The sequence below is a fragment of the Typopeltis vanoorti genome, chromosome 8 (genome assembly GCF_054136105.1).
Source record: "Typopeltis vanoorti isolate ZY-2024b chromosome 8, IOZ_Tvanoo_1.0, whole genome shotgun sequence".
Taxonomy (NCBI): domain Eukaryota; kingdom Metazoa; phylum Arthropoda; class Arachnida; order Uropygi; family Thelyphonidae; genus Typopeltis; species Typopeltis vanoorti.
Window position 1 is genome coordinate 18974449 of NC_143556.1, and position 15538 is coordinate 18989986.

A 15538-nucleotide genomic window follows, 5' to 3' on the forward strand; every position below is an offset into this window, starting at 1 on the left:
AACTACTACACCGAACCTCTACTACGAATCATCTCCATCATGAAAGTTCATGAAAGTAAGAATAAAGTACTAGTTTTATATAAGTCCCCAAATGATTTTAGTTATATAATCAAAAGTGACAGATAATTTTCATTCTTGTTGTGACATCACTAGTTTGCTTATTTCACAGAGCTAAAAATCAAAAATGATCAAAGTGAATTTTTCTCTGTTTACTTTTACTAAACTGTCTTTAGATACAAATTTAAAACTCACTGTTATGCACCTATTTTTGCAGTGTTCTGAAGTGGACACTGAAAACCACTGGACATCAAACGATGGCAAGTTTTTTGAATAATAATAAGCAAACAATAATTTATATCTTTATTTAAATGATTCATAAATAACTTTACTACATGCTCATAATTAAAAAAACAACTACTGATGTATACAGAGCCTGTAACTAGGGCAGGGAATGAGCATTTATCCTGGGTGCAGCTAAGTTAGATGTGCAACATGTACAAAAATACATTAAAAAACAAAATATCAAACTTTTTTGTTATTTTACATATTAATGTTTATTACTTAGTCTTCGAAGAAACACTTTCTTCAAAACTGCACTCCTTCCATTTCTTCATTGGAGGTGGGAATAGCATTTTACCTCAGGTGCAAAATATTTAGCTATGGCTCTGTATATATACAGTATACTTGATTAGTTTGAAGTAACTTCTTTAATTTGTTTTCCATTTAACAATTAAATCATGTAACTCCTTCATACTTTCTTCTACAACTCCAAGGTATGTTGATGAGTTAGTATGTGCATAAGGATTCAGAGTTCCAGCAGCAAGGTTGATGCAATCAGGATAAAAAATGTAACAAATGCTACATCCATCATCATGCAGAGGACCAAAACAACTAAAACTTAACTCTGTAGACACCGTCTGAAAGAAAAATTTAATTTCAAGATAACTAACAATGTTTTGTCTATATTCAACACTGATATCTGAATTTTTTAAACATATTTCTCATGCATTCTGAGATGATATTTTTTTTATGGAGTTGGAAATTATACAATGCACATGAACTGCAATAATTAATGCCAAATTTTCACTGAAGTATCTCCCCTCACAACAATATATGCATGCACACTGAACACATAATATTATGTCCATACTGAAGTGTACAATAAACTGGTACACTTGGATTCATAAACTTATCAATATCTATTGTTGATAGGTATAGCATTGATAATATTTGAAAACTATATAAAAACTTACTGGTAAATACCACACAGGTGTCAAAATTTCCACCCTAAGAAAACAGAACTGGTGAACAAAATTTGTACTGCAGTGTCTAGAAAACATCATAGTAGTTGAGGCAAAAAGTAACTACACCTGGCTAAAAAACTGAAAACTTTTATCTCCTTTATATGACAGTATTTCAAAATAAAATTTAGGATAGAAGGAAGCTGTATGCAAGAGAGGAATTACATTTGGAACACAGAAGGATGCAAGCATTTGCAGAGACTGCTGTTTTCTGGGCAAGTGAGTGTGTGAGGGAAGGGAAACTAGGATTGCAAGAATGAAATATGACAGAGATAGCGGCTTGAGAAATGACAGGGTATATACTATATTGCAGAGCATGTGGGAAGTAGCAATAGCTGTACCTACTGCTGACACTGCATTGGTTTTTTGGCAATGCAAACACCAGGAAAACTAGGAATGAAAGGAATGAGTTTGTGGCATTAATTGACTCAGTCTCTCCAGTGATTGTTGGTGTCAGTGAAACTTAGTTAACGGAAGAGGATGTTCTGACAATACCAGTTTTATTCCTCATAGACTATCTGGGTGCAGATGTGAAGAACTAGAAATTCAATGTTGTAAAAAGTAAGATTTAGATCTCTGGAAGGTGAGGAGGGGATGTAGTGCATACAACTGGTGGGGATATTTTAAAGGAGGTAGAGTAGTAAGGTAACTGTGACTGATAGTGGACAAGAACCTGATATTGAAGGAGAGATATACTACAAGAAATATGAGGAGAATGTGGTGGATTATGATGGTGATAAAGAGGATGCTGACATATAGAAATAAAGATATTTAGTTCCACTATACTCATACATATTCTTGATGAGGCTTCATTTGGACTACTGTTTGTTTGGTCCAAGAAGAGATGAGATTTTGAAAAGTGTTCAGAGGAGGAGTGACAAAAATCATGTGTCAGAGCTCTAGATTTTTTGTTTGTTTTGTTTTTATATGAATACCACCTGCAAAACAGTATCAAACATTAGTACTATGGGTAGGGTAAGATTATCTGGACACATTGCTGTAAAGACCAAACACAGAACTTTTTTTAAGCCACTTCAGGTTTCCAATAAATTGAACAGTGGGATGTAATTTGGAGAGAGGAATACTATCCACTTAATCATTAAGACCCACTAATACTGAGTACAAGGAGAGACTGCAAGAATGCTATCTGCAGAACCCAGTGGATAGGAAAAGGGTGAGGAGTAAAATTATAGCTTCCTATACATTAGTAAGGAGTTTGTACCAGAATAAGATTTTATTTTTGTAGAGCGGAGATAGAAGGAGCAGAACAGGATGCTGTCCCTAGAAGTTGTATGAAGAGGGCATGCACAAGGAAGTGAGGAGCAGGTTTGTGCTTGGATAGGTGACTAAAATGTATCATATGAGAGTGTGGAAATAGTAACTGAGTTTAAGGTGCAGCTCAGTGGTGCAAGCCTCCCAAGATGAGTCATTTAACTCCATGGAGGTCTAAAGATGATGATTTATTTGTCTCGAGAAGCCTAATGTTGGAAGAACTATAATATTTAAAACATTTACTTTTACTTATACTCCCTTATACATATTTAGTTGCAACACTATTTTGAATAATGGCGGCAGTGGCAGTTACAATAGCAAATGGCATATCACCGAGTCCCCCCCCCCATTTAAGAACTCCATTTTGCGCGATATCATACGGGATTTTGTAGCATGCGGGATTTGTGGAATGTATGCATCACAGTGGTTGTATATGTGGCAGGTAAGAGAAGGGGGAATACACGTGTGCAAAATGCAGGCAATGGGAGGAACTCGGTGAATTAGAGAATACTATAACTGACCTAGTTGAGACTGTAACTGACCTAGTGGAGTCAAAGACGGGAGATTCTCCATGTAGAGAGATGAGCGGTATGATAGAGGGCAAGAGAAATATGAATAAAATAATGAGAGTGGAGAGTAAGGAAATGTTAAATGATAGTGAAGTATTTGGAGATGGTCTGAATTGGGAGGATGAATGACAAATGAGAGTGGCTGACTTGCAGAGAGAGATAGATGAGCTGAAAGAGCAGGTGGAATGTTTAGGGAATGAGATGAGAAGAGTGAAAGAAGAGATTAGGTGAATGGATGAGACGGATGCAAGGCGAATCAGAGTAGGAGTGAGAGTTATGGGAATGATAGAAGAGGAGAGAATGGGAACAGTAGAAGAGAGGGAATGAGAGAAAGTTATATGAATGATAGAAGAGGAGAGAATAGGAACAGTGGAAGAGGGAATGAGAGAAGAGGAAAGAATGGAAACAGTGGGAGACAGGGAATGAGAGGAATGCAAGAGATCATTGGAACCAGAGATAGAAACATCAGAACACAGAGAGAAAGTGTTAGAGGAGAGAGGGTGAGGGATGCATGTGAGCAATTGAGAAACAGAGTGATAAGAGGTGTAATGTATGGGGACTCAATGATGGTGTTCAAGATAGGATGAGTGAGGGGTGTTTGCCGGGAGGAACGATAGAAAGTGTGGCTATGGCAATTAAGAGGGGTGAAAGGGTGGATGAGATGATTGTGATGGTAGGAACAAATGACTTGACAGGTATGTAAATTGGGCAGTGAGAGATATGAGATTCTTGCTTCAGGTTGTGTGAAAAAAAAAAAGACACAGAGAGTAAAGATAGTGTGTGTGTGTGTGTTGCCTAGGTATGATAGTGAAGAGCTGAGCAGAAGAACAGTAATATTGAATAACATAAGAGCTAGAATGTGTCAGAAGAGAGGATTGGAATATGTGGATGCTTGGAGGGTGTTTCAGGACAGAGGAATTGTATGTGAGAGACTGCTTGCATTTGAATGAGGATGGATGTAGGCATCTGGAGAGATTGCTGTTCTGAACGAGTCAGTGCATCCCAGGGTGGATGGTAGCAGGGGTGGCGTCTTGTAGTAATGGGTACTTAGGGGAAGGGGGATGACATCAGATAACGCTGAGCCCAGTGGAGTCTAGAGGGGATATAGAAACAATGGCATTTTTTATGTTTTATACCAATGCCAGGAGTATCCAGAAGAAAGGAGAAGAATTAATGGTGCTGATAGCATCAGCCTGGCCAAAGATTATTTGGATCAGTCAGACGTGGTTGACAGAAGAGGATATAATAACAGGAATAGAAGTACAAGGGCACAGCATTTTTCGGCAGGATAGGAAGGGAAAGCGTGGTGGTGGAGTACTGCTTATGTTAAGTGACAACTTATGTCCTCTAAGAGTGAAGGCTTTGGAAGACAGTGACACTAAGGATTTTGAAAGCATATGTTGTGAGGTAGAGGTGGGCAGAACAGGATATTTAGTGGGGTGTTGCTACAGACCGAGGAGCACAGAGGGTAAGGGCCAGGAGATGTTTAGACAGTTGAGCTTGGCAAGTGCAAGAAGAATGGCTGTTATGGGAGATTTTAACTACGGTAGTATAAATTGGGGAGAGGAAGATGCACATTGCAATAAGGGAATGGAATTTCTAGAATTCTTGAGGGACAAATGTCTTAGGCAACATATAATAATGGTAACAAGAGGTTCAAGAGTTTTGGATTTGGTCATAGCATCAGAAGAGTTGATAATAACTGAGATGACATCTCACCCACCAGTTGGAGAGAGTGACCATGTGGTTTTGACTTGGAAGATGAATAGACATGGAGGAGTATCAAAGAGATGAGAACTTTTTGGAATTATAAGGCAGGTGATTATAATAGTCTTAGATGTCAACTTGGGGAAGTTTCATGGAGGGAGGAATTGGAGTGACGGGATATCATTAGTGCTTAGGAAATTGTGAAGGAATACTTGTTAGCAGGCAATAGTAAGCTGTATTCCACAAGTGAATACAGCTTTCTATTGTAAGATTGTAAAAGTTGTAAAAGTGGATGGCAAACAATATTAAACAGGAACTGCATGTGAAAAAGAGGCTATGGAAGAGATATAAGGAGACAGGTGAAGAGCAGATGCATGAAGAATATAAGACACAGGCCAAGAGAGTGACTAGTAAGGTAAGGAAGGCGAAACTGGAATATGAGAAGAGATTGGCCCTATGAGAAGAAAATCCTAGGGAATATATTAGCTATGTGGCCAGTAGGAGGAGAAATGACTGTGGAAGTTTGACATTGTGTTATAAAAACGGGAATAGAGTGACTGATGCAGAGGACATAGTGGAATTGTACAATGAACACTTTATTGGAGTATTTCATCCTGGAGGAGTAAATTTTAATACCAGAGGGATAGGGCAGGTTCGAGGTTTAGAAGTGCAGGAGGAGAGTGTGTTCAAGATGCTGAGTACTCTGGATGTCACTAAAGCTGTGGGACTGGATGGCATTTCACCACAAGTTTTGAGAGAATGTACTAAAGAACTGAAAGCTCCTTTGACCTGGCTTTTCAATGAAAGCCTGACTATGGGAAAGGTGCCTAGGGAATGGGAAAAAAGTAAGATAGTGCTATTGGATAAGGGTTGTAGCAGACTGGAAGTGCCTAATTATAGGCCAGTTTGTGTGTCATCAGTAGTTGTTAAGATCTTTGAGAAATTAGTGAGGGACTGTATACAGCATTGGGCAGATGAGGGTAATGTTATCTGTGAGAGTCAACATGGATTTGTGAACGGTTGCTCTTGTTTAATAATATGCTAGCCTTTTATAATATAGTTACAAGAGCAGTAGATGAGGGAAAAGCATATACTGCCATTTCTTGGATTTAGCGAAGGCATTTGACAGGGTGCCACATGATAAACTGATATTTAAGTTGCAGCACCTAGGTCTGGATGCCAAGTTGGTCAACTGGATTCAGTATTGGCTGTCTGATAGGTATCAGAGAGTTGTGTATGGTGGGGAAGTTTCAAGGATTCAGAGAATAACAAGTGGGGTCCCACAGGACTCAGTACTGGGACCTATACTGTTTAACCTTTATATCTATGACATTGTCAGTGGATTGCAAGGGGATGGTCAGTCGTTTGCAGATGATGTGAAGTTGGGAAGGGTTATTAGTAATAATGCAGTTGTAGTAGCCCTGCAAGAGGATTTGAAGGAGCTAGACAGATGGGCAAATAAATGGGGGTTTGGTTTAATACAGCAAAATGTAAGCTATTGAGGTTTGGGACACATTGTTGGGATGCTGCATAATCTATTGGAGCAGCTATACTGGAGGAAGTAGGGGAGACAAGAGATCTGGGGTTGATGATTGATAGAAACCTGAAATTTAGGGGACATATTGCAAAGGTGGTGAAGGTAACACAGAGAATTGCTGCAATAATGAGAAGGACACTGACCTGCAGAGATAAAATGGTTATCATTCCGTTGTATAAGACTCTGATCAGACCACACTTAGACTATTGTTCACACATTTGGTCCCCAGGATTTGAAGGAGATAAATTTACTGTGGCAAGGGTACAAAGGCAGATAACAAACACGGTTTCATTACTGTACGATGTTAGTTATGAGGATTGGCTGAGTGAATGTGGACTGCTGAGTTTGGTGAATAGAAGGAGAGGTGATATGATTGAGACTTTTTAGCTGTTGAGAGGTGATTACAGGGTTGACACTGGGAAGTTCTTTCGCTTTGTTGAACAGCAAAAATAAAAGAGAAATAAGGAGGGATGACAAGGGGCCATCCCTGGAAGTTATGAAACGAAACTGTGAGCAAGAGGGTGAGGAGTGGATTTTGTTGCATGGAGGGTGGTTGAACCATGGAATGCATTGCCTGATAGAGTGGTGAGAGCAAGAATGACTTTTGACTCCATGGAGGCCTGAATAATAATAATAATTTAGGATAACCAGAAGGTAAAGCTGGAGCATGAATATGCATAATCATTTCAACTAAATCAGTTTCTCAATACTTGTGATAGTATTTGTCATAAGTGTTTCAAAAAGTGGGTGATATAAGAAATAGGATTTCCTGTTGAAGGAGAGTATCACAATCCATACTTTTTTAATAGTATATAAGTGACTTCAGTAGTTAAAGGTTTCCAAGGTGGCAGAGAAGTTAAATGTTAATACTCTCCTCCATTACTTCACAAGGAATTGAAATGAGAGAAACTGGATAGTAATTTGACGGCAAAGATTTTTCGATCTTCTTTGGAATGAGTCAAATATTCAAGCTGCTGGACAGATACCAGTAATGCAGGAAAGGGGAAAAAGGTGACGTAACACAGAAGTGAACTCTGAAGTAATAACTTTCAAAAAATAGGAAACATTATGTACGTCTCCTATTTTAGAATCTCGATTAGACAAACTTTTTCTGAGTTGTTAAACATCAAAGGGATCTGGAATGGTAAGAGGGTATTTACTGAGATTATCAATGCAAAAATTGAAGAAAATGTAAGAAACAAGAACATGTTTTTTATCTGGATAACAGTAGCAGCCAGTGAAATTTTAAGTGGGGGGTACTGCCTATTCACAACTCTGCAAGAAAAAAACCTGCCTCTCACTCCCCTACTCACACCCTCTTTATACAGTTTCCAGGGATGATCTCTGGTTCTCCCCTGATCTCAAACTATTCTCTGTAGAACTTCTCCACCATTGATCTTATAACAACCCCTTACCAACTTGTAGGTCTCTATCATATCTCCCCTCTTCCTTCTCTCCACCAGACTCTGCAAATTATATCTTCTCAATCTTTCCTAATACTCAACATTCCAGAGGTCAGAAACTACCTTAGTCAGTCACCTTTGGACCCTTTCCAACATCTCTTCATCCTAGTGACCAAACCCATTGACCAAATCTGGGCACAATAGTCCATGTGTGGCCTAATCAAAGCCTTATACAATGGAACAAGAATCTCCCTACTTCTACACGTCAGTGTCCTCTCTGCATCATTCCCAGAAGTCTTTGTGTTGTCTTCACAATTTTGGCAATGTGTCCCCTAAATTTTAGATCCTTATCCACTATCACCCCCAGATCTCTTATTTCCTCTACCTCCAACAATATATTCTCACCAAGCATAAATTCTGCATCCCATCTTTGTTTTCCAAATTTTAAAACCTCACATTTTGCAACATTGAACTCACATCCCCATTTGCTTGCCCAATCACTCAATTTATTCAAGTCTTCTTGCAAGGCAACAACATCTTCACTACTCTTCATGGTTCGTCCCAACTTTGCATCATCTGCAAACAACTGAATATCTCCATCCAAATATTCACCTGTATCATTAACATACAAGTTAAACAGTAATGTCCCCAAAACAGACCCCTGAGGCACTCCACTAGTGACTTTTCTTTTCCTAGATATCGCTCCCCCATACACAACTTGCTGATACCTATCAGATAGCCAGTCTCTAATCCAATGCACCAATCTAATAGCCAACCCCATCTGCTCTAATTTGACTATCAATTTATCATGAGGTACTCTATCAAAAGCCTTTGCAAAATCTAAGTATATTACTGTGTATCCTTCTACTCTGTCCAAGGAAGCAGTCACTTTATTGTAATAAATAAGTAGATTACTAAAACATGACCTCTCTTTAGGAAATCCATGCTGTCCATCAAAGATTATACGATTGTTGTCAACCCTACTCTGGATCCTAGTTCTCACAAGCTTCTCCAACAACTTAACCACAACATCTGACACAGAGATAGGCCTATAGTTTGATGCTTGAGTTCGATCACCTCCTTTATGAAGTGGCACAATCTTGGCCTTCTTCCACTGATTAGGAACTTGACCAAGTGTAAGATTCGTATTAAAAAAATATGTCAAGACAGGTGTCAATTCCCTGGCACATTCCTTCAGAATGCGTGGTGATATATTATCAAGTCCCACAGCCTTATTAACATCTAGTTTACTCAACTCCCCAAACACCTGTTGCTCACTTACAGTCATTCTCTCCTCCCCATCATCTACTGCTCTCAATCTCTACATGAAGTCACATTCACAAGATTGAAAGAACTTTATGAATTGCTAATTAAGTATCTCCACCACACATTCAGCAACAGCTGTCTTTATACCATTTTCTCCTATCAGTGTCATCCTTCCATAATCATCTTTTCTTTTGCTGGCTACATATCGAATGAACTCCTTAGGATTCTTTTTGGCTTCATTAGCTAACTGCTGTTCATATCTCTCTTTAGCTACCCTCACCAACCAAGTCACCCTTCTTGCTTGGTCTTTGTAGACCTCATGAAATTGGTTATTTCCACTTCTCTTATGCTGCCTCCACAATGCTCTCTTTCTCTGTATTGCATGCTTAATGTCTTTATTCATCCATCTCACACCTACATTATTTAACCTTCTCACCCTTGGAATACACTTAGACTTTGCATCTACTAGATAGTTTTTGAAAATCCCCCAAGCTGCATTGATCTCTTTTACAGCTAACTCCTCATTCCATGCTACACCAGGAAGCTGTTTCCTGAGCTCTTATTACCCCCCCCCCGCCTTGTAGTTCCACATATACCCTTTTTTCACAGGGGTCCTTGCACTGCTGGCAACCACCCAGGTAATCACCTCATGGTCACTTTCACCAATTGGTGGCTGATTTGACACCTCATTTATAATTACATCCTCTGATGAGATGACCAAATCCAAGACCCTTAATCCTTGTGTGCCCTGTGTTACATACTGTCTGAGGTAGTTATCCCTCAAAAACTCAAGAAACTCATTTTCTTTACTTCCATTTGCTATCTCTTAATTCCAGTCTATATTGCAATAATTAAAATCACCCATAATGATCACCCTTTTCTTATTTGCTTGGCTTATTTGACTATACATTTCACTATCACCACCATCCACATTACCAGGTCTATAACAACATCCCATCAAGTATTTGATTCTATTCACCTCTATCTCACACCATACTGCCTCAAAACCAATGGCCCTATTTCTCTCTTGCATCTCTACCTTGTATGGACATAACTCTTTCTCTATCATCAATAGCACTCCCCCCCCCTCCCTTTTTACCTCACAAAACATATCATACCTTTCCATCTCTATTCCTGTCAGGATGTCAGGATGCATCGTTTGATTATAATGTTAAGTTTTGGACCTTTCAAAATCAGTTTTAGATACTGCAACTTACATGAAAGTAAGTTGCAGTATTTAAGAGGGGAGGGTCTGGAAAGTTCTGATAAACACCTAGACAAAAATTATATTAAAGCAACTGATATAACCACAAGAAAGAACATATGAGTAGTAAAGTCATGAAGGTAACTTATGTTCTTATATCTCCATATGTTCTTTCTTGAGGTTATATCAGTTGCTTTAATATCATTTTTGTTCTAGGTGTTTATCAGAACTTTCCAGACTCCCTCGTATTGATTCATCTTGTGCACAGCCCAGGCTTTGCAAAAGAAGAATCTATTTTTGGAATATAAAAGCTTAGATAAGGATGGAAATTTAATGCAGACTAGAAATATTTCCTAGTGTGACATGTAAGATGGCTTCCTCCATATATCTAGATCTGGATAAATGCTTACAGCAGTGCAAATTTTATCTAAACCATCACTGTTCCATAGTTGTGAAAAATTGTACGTATTATCCATACGTGATTTGCCAGACATATTCACCAATATTAGGATAAATAGACATTCAAGGTAAAAAGACATAGTAATAATTACAGTATACCTATCACAATAATAATAATTTTGCACCAAGAAGCATAATAACTTACAGAACTGGTCATGAGATCAAATTGAGTATTTTGATTAAATATATCATCATTCAGGATATCTGGGACATCAATATTATTATCTATGGCTATCTGCCTTAATGATAATAGCAAATGGTCTATTCCATTTCCAGCTGACACCTGAGGGAGAGAAAACTACAATTATAATCCATTTAAATCATAATCGGTAAAGTTAGCAAAAATAAAATTTAAAACTGAAGAATATAGAATAGTAGTAGGAATGATTTATCTTATGAAGAAAAGTTTTTGCACCTTTCTTTCAACTTTTAAGAGTGTAAAGAGAATTAGTTAATAAGAAAAAATAAAAAGCAAATTATTAAGAAAAAGTATGGAACATAATAAGAGATACTATTTTCTTAAAATATAATTTTCTATATGCTAACTACTTTAAATATTTTTTAAATATGCATTCTCCAACCAGCAGACTGCAGGTTCAAATCCCATGGTGGACATGGATGCTTGTGATTGTTTTGAGGTAAGAGATGAATTTCATGATTTGGAATGCGATAACAGCTGCATTTACTGGAAACCTGAAATGACTTGGAAAAAGTTCCATGTTTGGTCTCTCAAGCAGGATTTCTGGATTATACAAAAGCTAAGTTAAAAAAAGAATAATAAGAAATAAAATGAAAACAAGAAATCCCTTAATCCATCCACAGTGCTAATGTACTATAAGTTTACCTTTCATGGGAGAGTAACAAACACACACACTGTGGAATTTTCTTACCACAAATATCAAATGCTGAATATATGATGGTATTCAGTGGTATCAGCAACCACATAAATGGACATTTATGCTATAGGGAAACTGCATTTTTACAGAGCCATCTTTACTTTTAATGTTTGTACTAATGTGCTTAAATGGTTATATAACTTTGTGCTCTTTCAAGAGAAAGCTTGAAGCAAGCAGTACTAGAAGGAGCATTCCCAAAGTTCCTATTTAAGTCCATTATGCATTAACTCCATAAAAAGAAAAGGCTGTGGAGGAACCTTTGGGAGAAAAGAGATGAGTTGGTACATGAGTGACATAAAGCACAAACTAGGAGAGTATGTTAAGAAAATATATAGGTGAATGGTAATCCTTTCATTTATTTAATGCTTTTTCTCAACACAAGCAGAGTCCTGAAGGATTGGAAAGGAAGCAAGATAGTTCCACTGCATAAAGGCAGTGTAAAAACAGGAGTGGCAGTAAGGCTTTGGAAAGTGGTAAGTTCAGATTCAGAAACTGGGTGGACAGAGAATTGATATCTATAAGAAAACAGTAGAGAGCAGTCTTGTCTTAGTAATTTGCTTTCATTTTACAATAAATTAATGACCACATTGGAAAAGGAGAATGAATCCACCATGATATTAATGAATTCGGTTAAAACATCTGATAGAACTACATAGAAAATGACTGAATAAATTGGATTATTTGGGAATAGGAAATAAGTTAGTTATAGATAAGAGAGTACTAGACTGGCAGATATCAGAAAATAGCATATGGAGGGACAGAGTTGAAGAGATTGAGGGTGTCCAGTGGGATGTTACAGAGAGCATTATCTTTGGACCATTATTATTTAATTTGTATATTAATGAATTTAATGGGAAAGAATTGAAAGAGAATATCCAACTGTTTACTGATGACAATAAGTCAGAGTAATATGATTGGAAAGGTATGATTCTTATATGAAGTCTATGAAAGAGGACCTCAACAGACTGGTGTTATGCCAATTTAAGATCTCTATTTGTATATTAATGAATTTAATGGGAAAGAATTGAAAGAGAATATCCAACTGTTTACTGATGACAATAAGTCAAAGTAATATGATTGGAAAGGTATGATTCTTATATGAAGTCTATGAAAGAGGACCTCAACAAACTGGTGTTATGCCAATTTAAGATCTATTGTTAAACATAAAGTTATCCATTTTGGATTGAAAGAATTCCAAATAGCACATTTTTCTACAGGAGGAAGCTCACAAAGCTATGGATTTCAGATGATGGACAATGTGCTGAGGTTCAGTGCCATGTTGATAAAAATAACATAGAGGATAACAGCAATATTGAGGACACTGGTGGAAGGATATTGAAGTCATCGTGTCGCTTTACTAGGCCTTGATATGACTGCATTTACTACTGTGTTCAGATATGAACATATTTCTACTGGTTGGTTGGTTGTTCTGGATTTACATCTGAAGAAATTAAAGCTATGAGTCAGCATATTATGTGTGTCTTCTTGACAGTATGCATATTTTGGGGATGAACAACTTGAATTTCCAGGAGCATTTCTACTGCTCTTGGAAACTGGTGAGTGAACAAAATGGATTGCCATTGAAAATAGAGACTGCAATATCTGTGAACATTAAGTAGAGACAGTAAGTGGCATACATTAAGTGTGCTTACCATGAAGAGTCTTAAGAATCATGGACAGTATCCATATTATTATTATTATCTTAAGACTTCATGAAGTCACAGACTGATCTAGGAGGTCCCACATAGCTCATCATACTGTAAGCTAATCAGGGGTTGTTAACAGGCTGACATGGAAGAGATTTTTCATAGAATGGGAGGGGGGGGGTAGAACGAGAGGCTATTGCCGGAAACTGTATAAGGAGGGTGTGAGCAAAGGAGTAAGGTAAAAGTTCTTTGCATGGAAAGTGGTTGGTGAGTGGAATGCATTGCCTGAGTGCATGTGTGTGTGTTCTGAATGTAGATACACTGAATCAATTTAAAGCATAGTTGGATGAGCATTGTGTGCACCTCCCACAATGTGTCTCTGACTCCATGGAGGTCAGATGTTAATAATAATAATAAGTTTTTTTTAATGACTAGAGATAATCAGGTTTTTTTTATTTATGTTTATCTCACAAAAGGCTGCAAACCAATAGCATATTAATATCAGGAGTGGACTAAGGATTATATAATCCAGAAACTCTGCTCTAGAGACCAAACACAATACTTCTTTAAGTGACTTCACATTTCTAATAAGCAGGTTGATGCTCTCACCACATTAGATAATAAGCATCATCTGCAAACACTTTCATAAACATCCTTGTCATGATGAATTTGAACCCAGAGCCTTTTGTGGGTTCAAATCTTGCAGAGCAGATGCTATCAGCTTAGCCAACAAGACCAGCAATACATCTGCAATATAATAATGATAAGGAAGATCTGATAATAAGAATTTAACTAGAGCATTTATACATAAAATATTAGAATATGTGGGCAATGTTTCTCAAAAACAAAGAGGTGCAATTATGTTATTTTTTTTAAAGAGATGAAGGTAAAAGACATGCATATTTAGATTATTCCAAAACCACAACATTTTGTTTTATTCAGCCAAAATAAAGTGTTTGAAATTTGTACATAGCTTGTACCTTATATGATACTTGTTAATGTAACATCTACCAAACAAAATTTTCCTGCATTCAAGTGGCTGACTAAACCTAACAACAATCTAATATAAGGAGTATCTATACTGGAGGAAGTAGGGGAAACAAGAGATCTGGGGTTGATGACTGATAGAAACCTGAAATTTAGGGAGCATATTGCAAAGGTGGTGAAGGTAACACATAGGATTGCTGCAATGATGAGAAGGACACTGACCTGCAGAGATAAAAGAGTTATCATTCTGTTGTATAAGACTCTTATCAGACCTCACTTAGACTATTGTTCTCAGATTTGGTCCCCAGGATTTGAAGAGGATAAGTCAACTGTGGAAAGGTTCCAAAGGCAGATAACAAAGATGGTTTCAGGACTGTACAATGTTGTTATGAGGATCGGCTGAGGGAATGTGGACTGCAGAGTTTGGTGGACAGAAGGAGTGGTGATATGATTGAGACTTTTAAACTGTTGAGAGGTGGTTACAGGTTTGACACTGGGGAGTTCTTTCGCTTGGTTCAACAGCAGGAAGGAGTGATGACAAGGGGCCATCCTTGGAAGTTACGAAAGGAAACTGTGAGCAAAAGGGTGAGGAGTGGTTTCTTTGCATGGAGGGTGGTTAAACCATGGAATGCATTGCCTGATAGAGTGGTGAGAGAAAGAACGGTCAATGAGTTTAAGGAGTGGTATGATAGTCTTTGTGTTTCTTAGGAAGGACCTCCCGCAATGAGTCTTTTGACTCCATGGAGGCCTGAATAATAATAATAATAATAACACTAGTAAAATTAACTGGATTAGCTTTCATATAATTCTTTTTATTTTTAATATTATATTATTATTATTTTTTATTATTATTATTATTATCTGAGGCCTCCAGGGAGTCGAGAACTCATCGAGGGAGGATATTCTTGAATATGTTTAAAGATATTTTATTTTCTTATGCAATACATTCTTTCCAAATATAAAAACATCAGTTCATAGAGATATTACTGTATTATTCAAAATACCAGAAGTTCCCAGGTACCTAGCATCCCAAATTCGAGACTTTCTAACTTGTAATGAGCTAATGTCTTATTCACATTCTCGTACTAGAACAGTGTAAGCAATTTTCTGAAAAGATGGTATGTTACTACTATAACAGAAGTTATTTGAACAATTATACTACTTACCTGTTTAATCTCTTCCTGGTGTGCTCCTATAGCTATTTGTAAGAAACTAATTTTCTCTGAAGAGGATGATTTTGGATTTACCATGGTTGCACAAAACTTCATTGCTTCAGGTGTTGTGACACGTA

The 15538-nt window shown here is 37.4% G+C and overlaps 1 protein-coding gene across 1 annotated transcript; it reads right to left on the reverse strand.

The window, feature by feature from the left end:
* Positions 1-592: 592 nt before the first annotated feature.
* LOC150103772 (carnitine O-acetyltransferase-like) lies at positions 593-15535 on the reverse strand. Its single transcript, XM_090396483.1, has 3 exons — positions 15414-15535; positions 10864-11001; positions 593-917 (listed from the first exon to the last, which is right to left on the reverse strand). Exons 1-3 carry the CDS (start codon positions 15513-15515, stop codon positions 708-710), a joined length of 450 nt encoding a protein of 149 aa, XP_090252609.1. The 5' UTR covers positions 15516-15535; the 3' UTR covers positions 593-707.
* Between the last annotated feature and the right edge of the window lie 3 nt (positions 15536-15538).

Bases quoted from the DNA above. Each gene is read 5' to 3' on its own strand.
- LOC150103772 (XM_090396483.1), bottom strand. From the start codon at position 15,515: ATGAAGTTTTGTGCAACCATGGTAAATCCAAAATCATCCTCTTCAGAG. The intron at 11,002-15,413 runs GTAAGTAGTATA...TCTCTCCCTCAG, and splicing joins ACCAGGAAGAGATTAAACAG to GTGTCAGCTGGAAATGGAAT. The intron at 918-10,863 runs GTAAGTTATTAT...TTTTTCTTTCAG, and splicing joins TTGATCTCATGACCAGTTCT to ACGGTGTCTACAGAGTTAAG.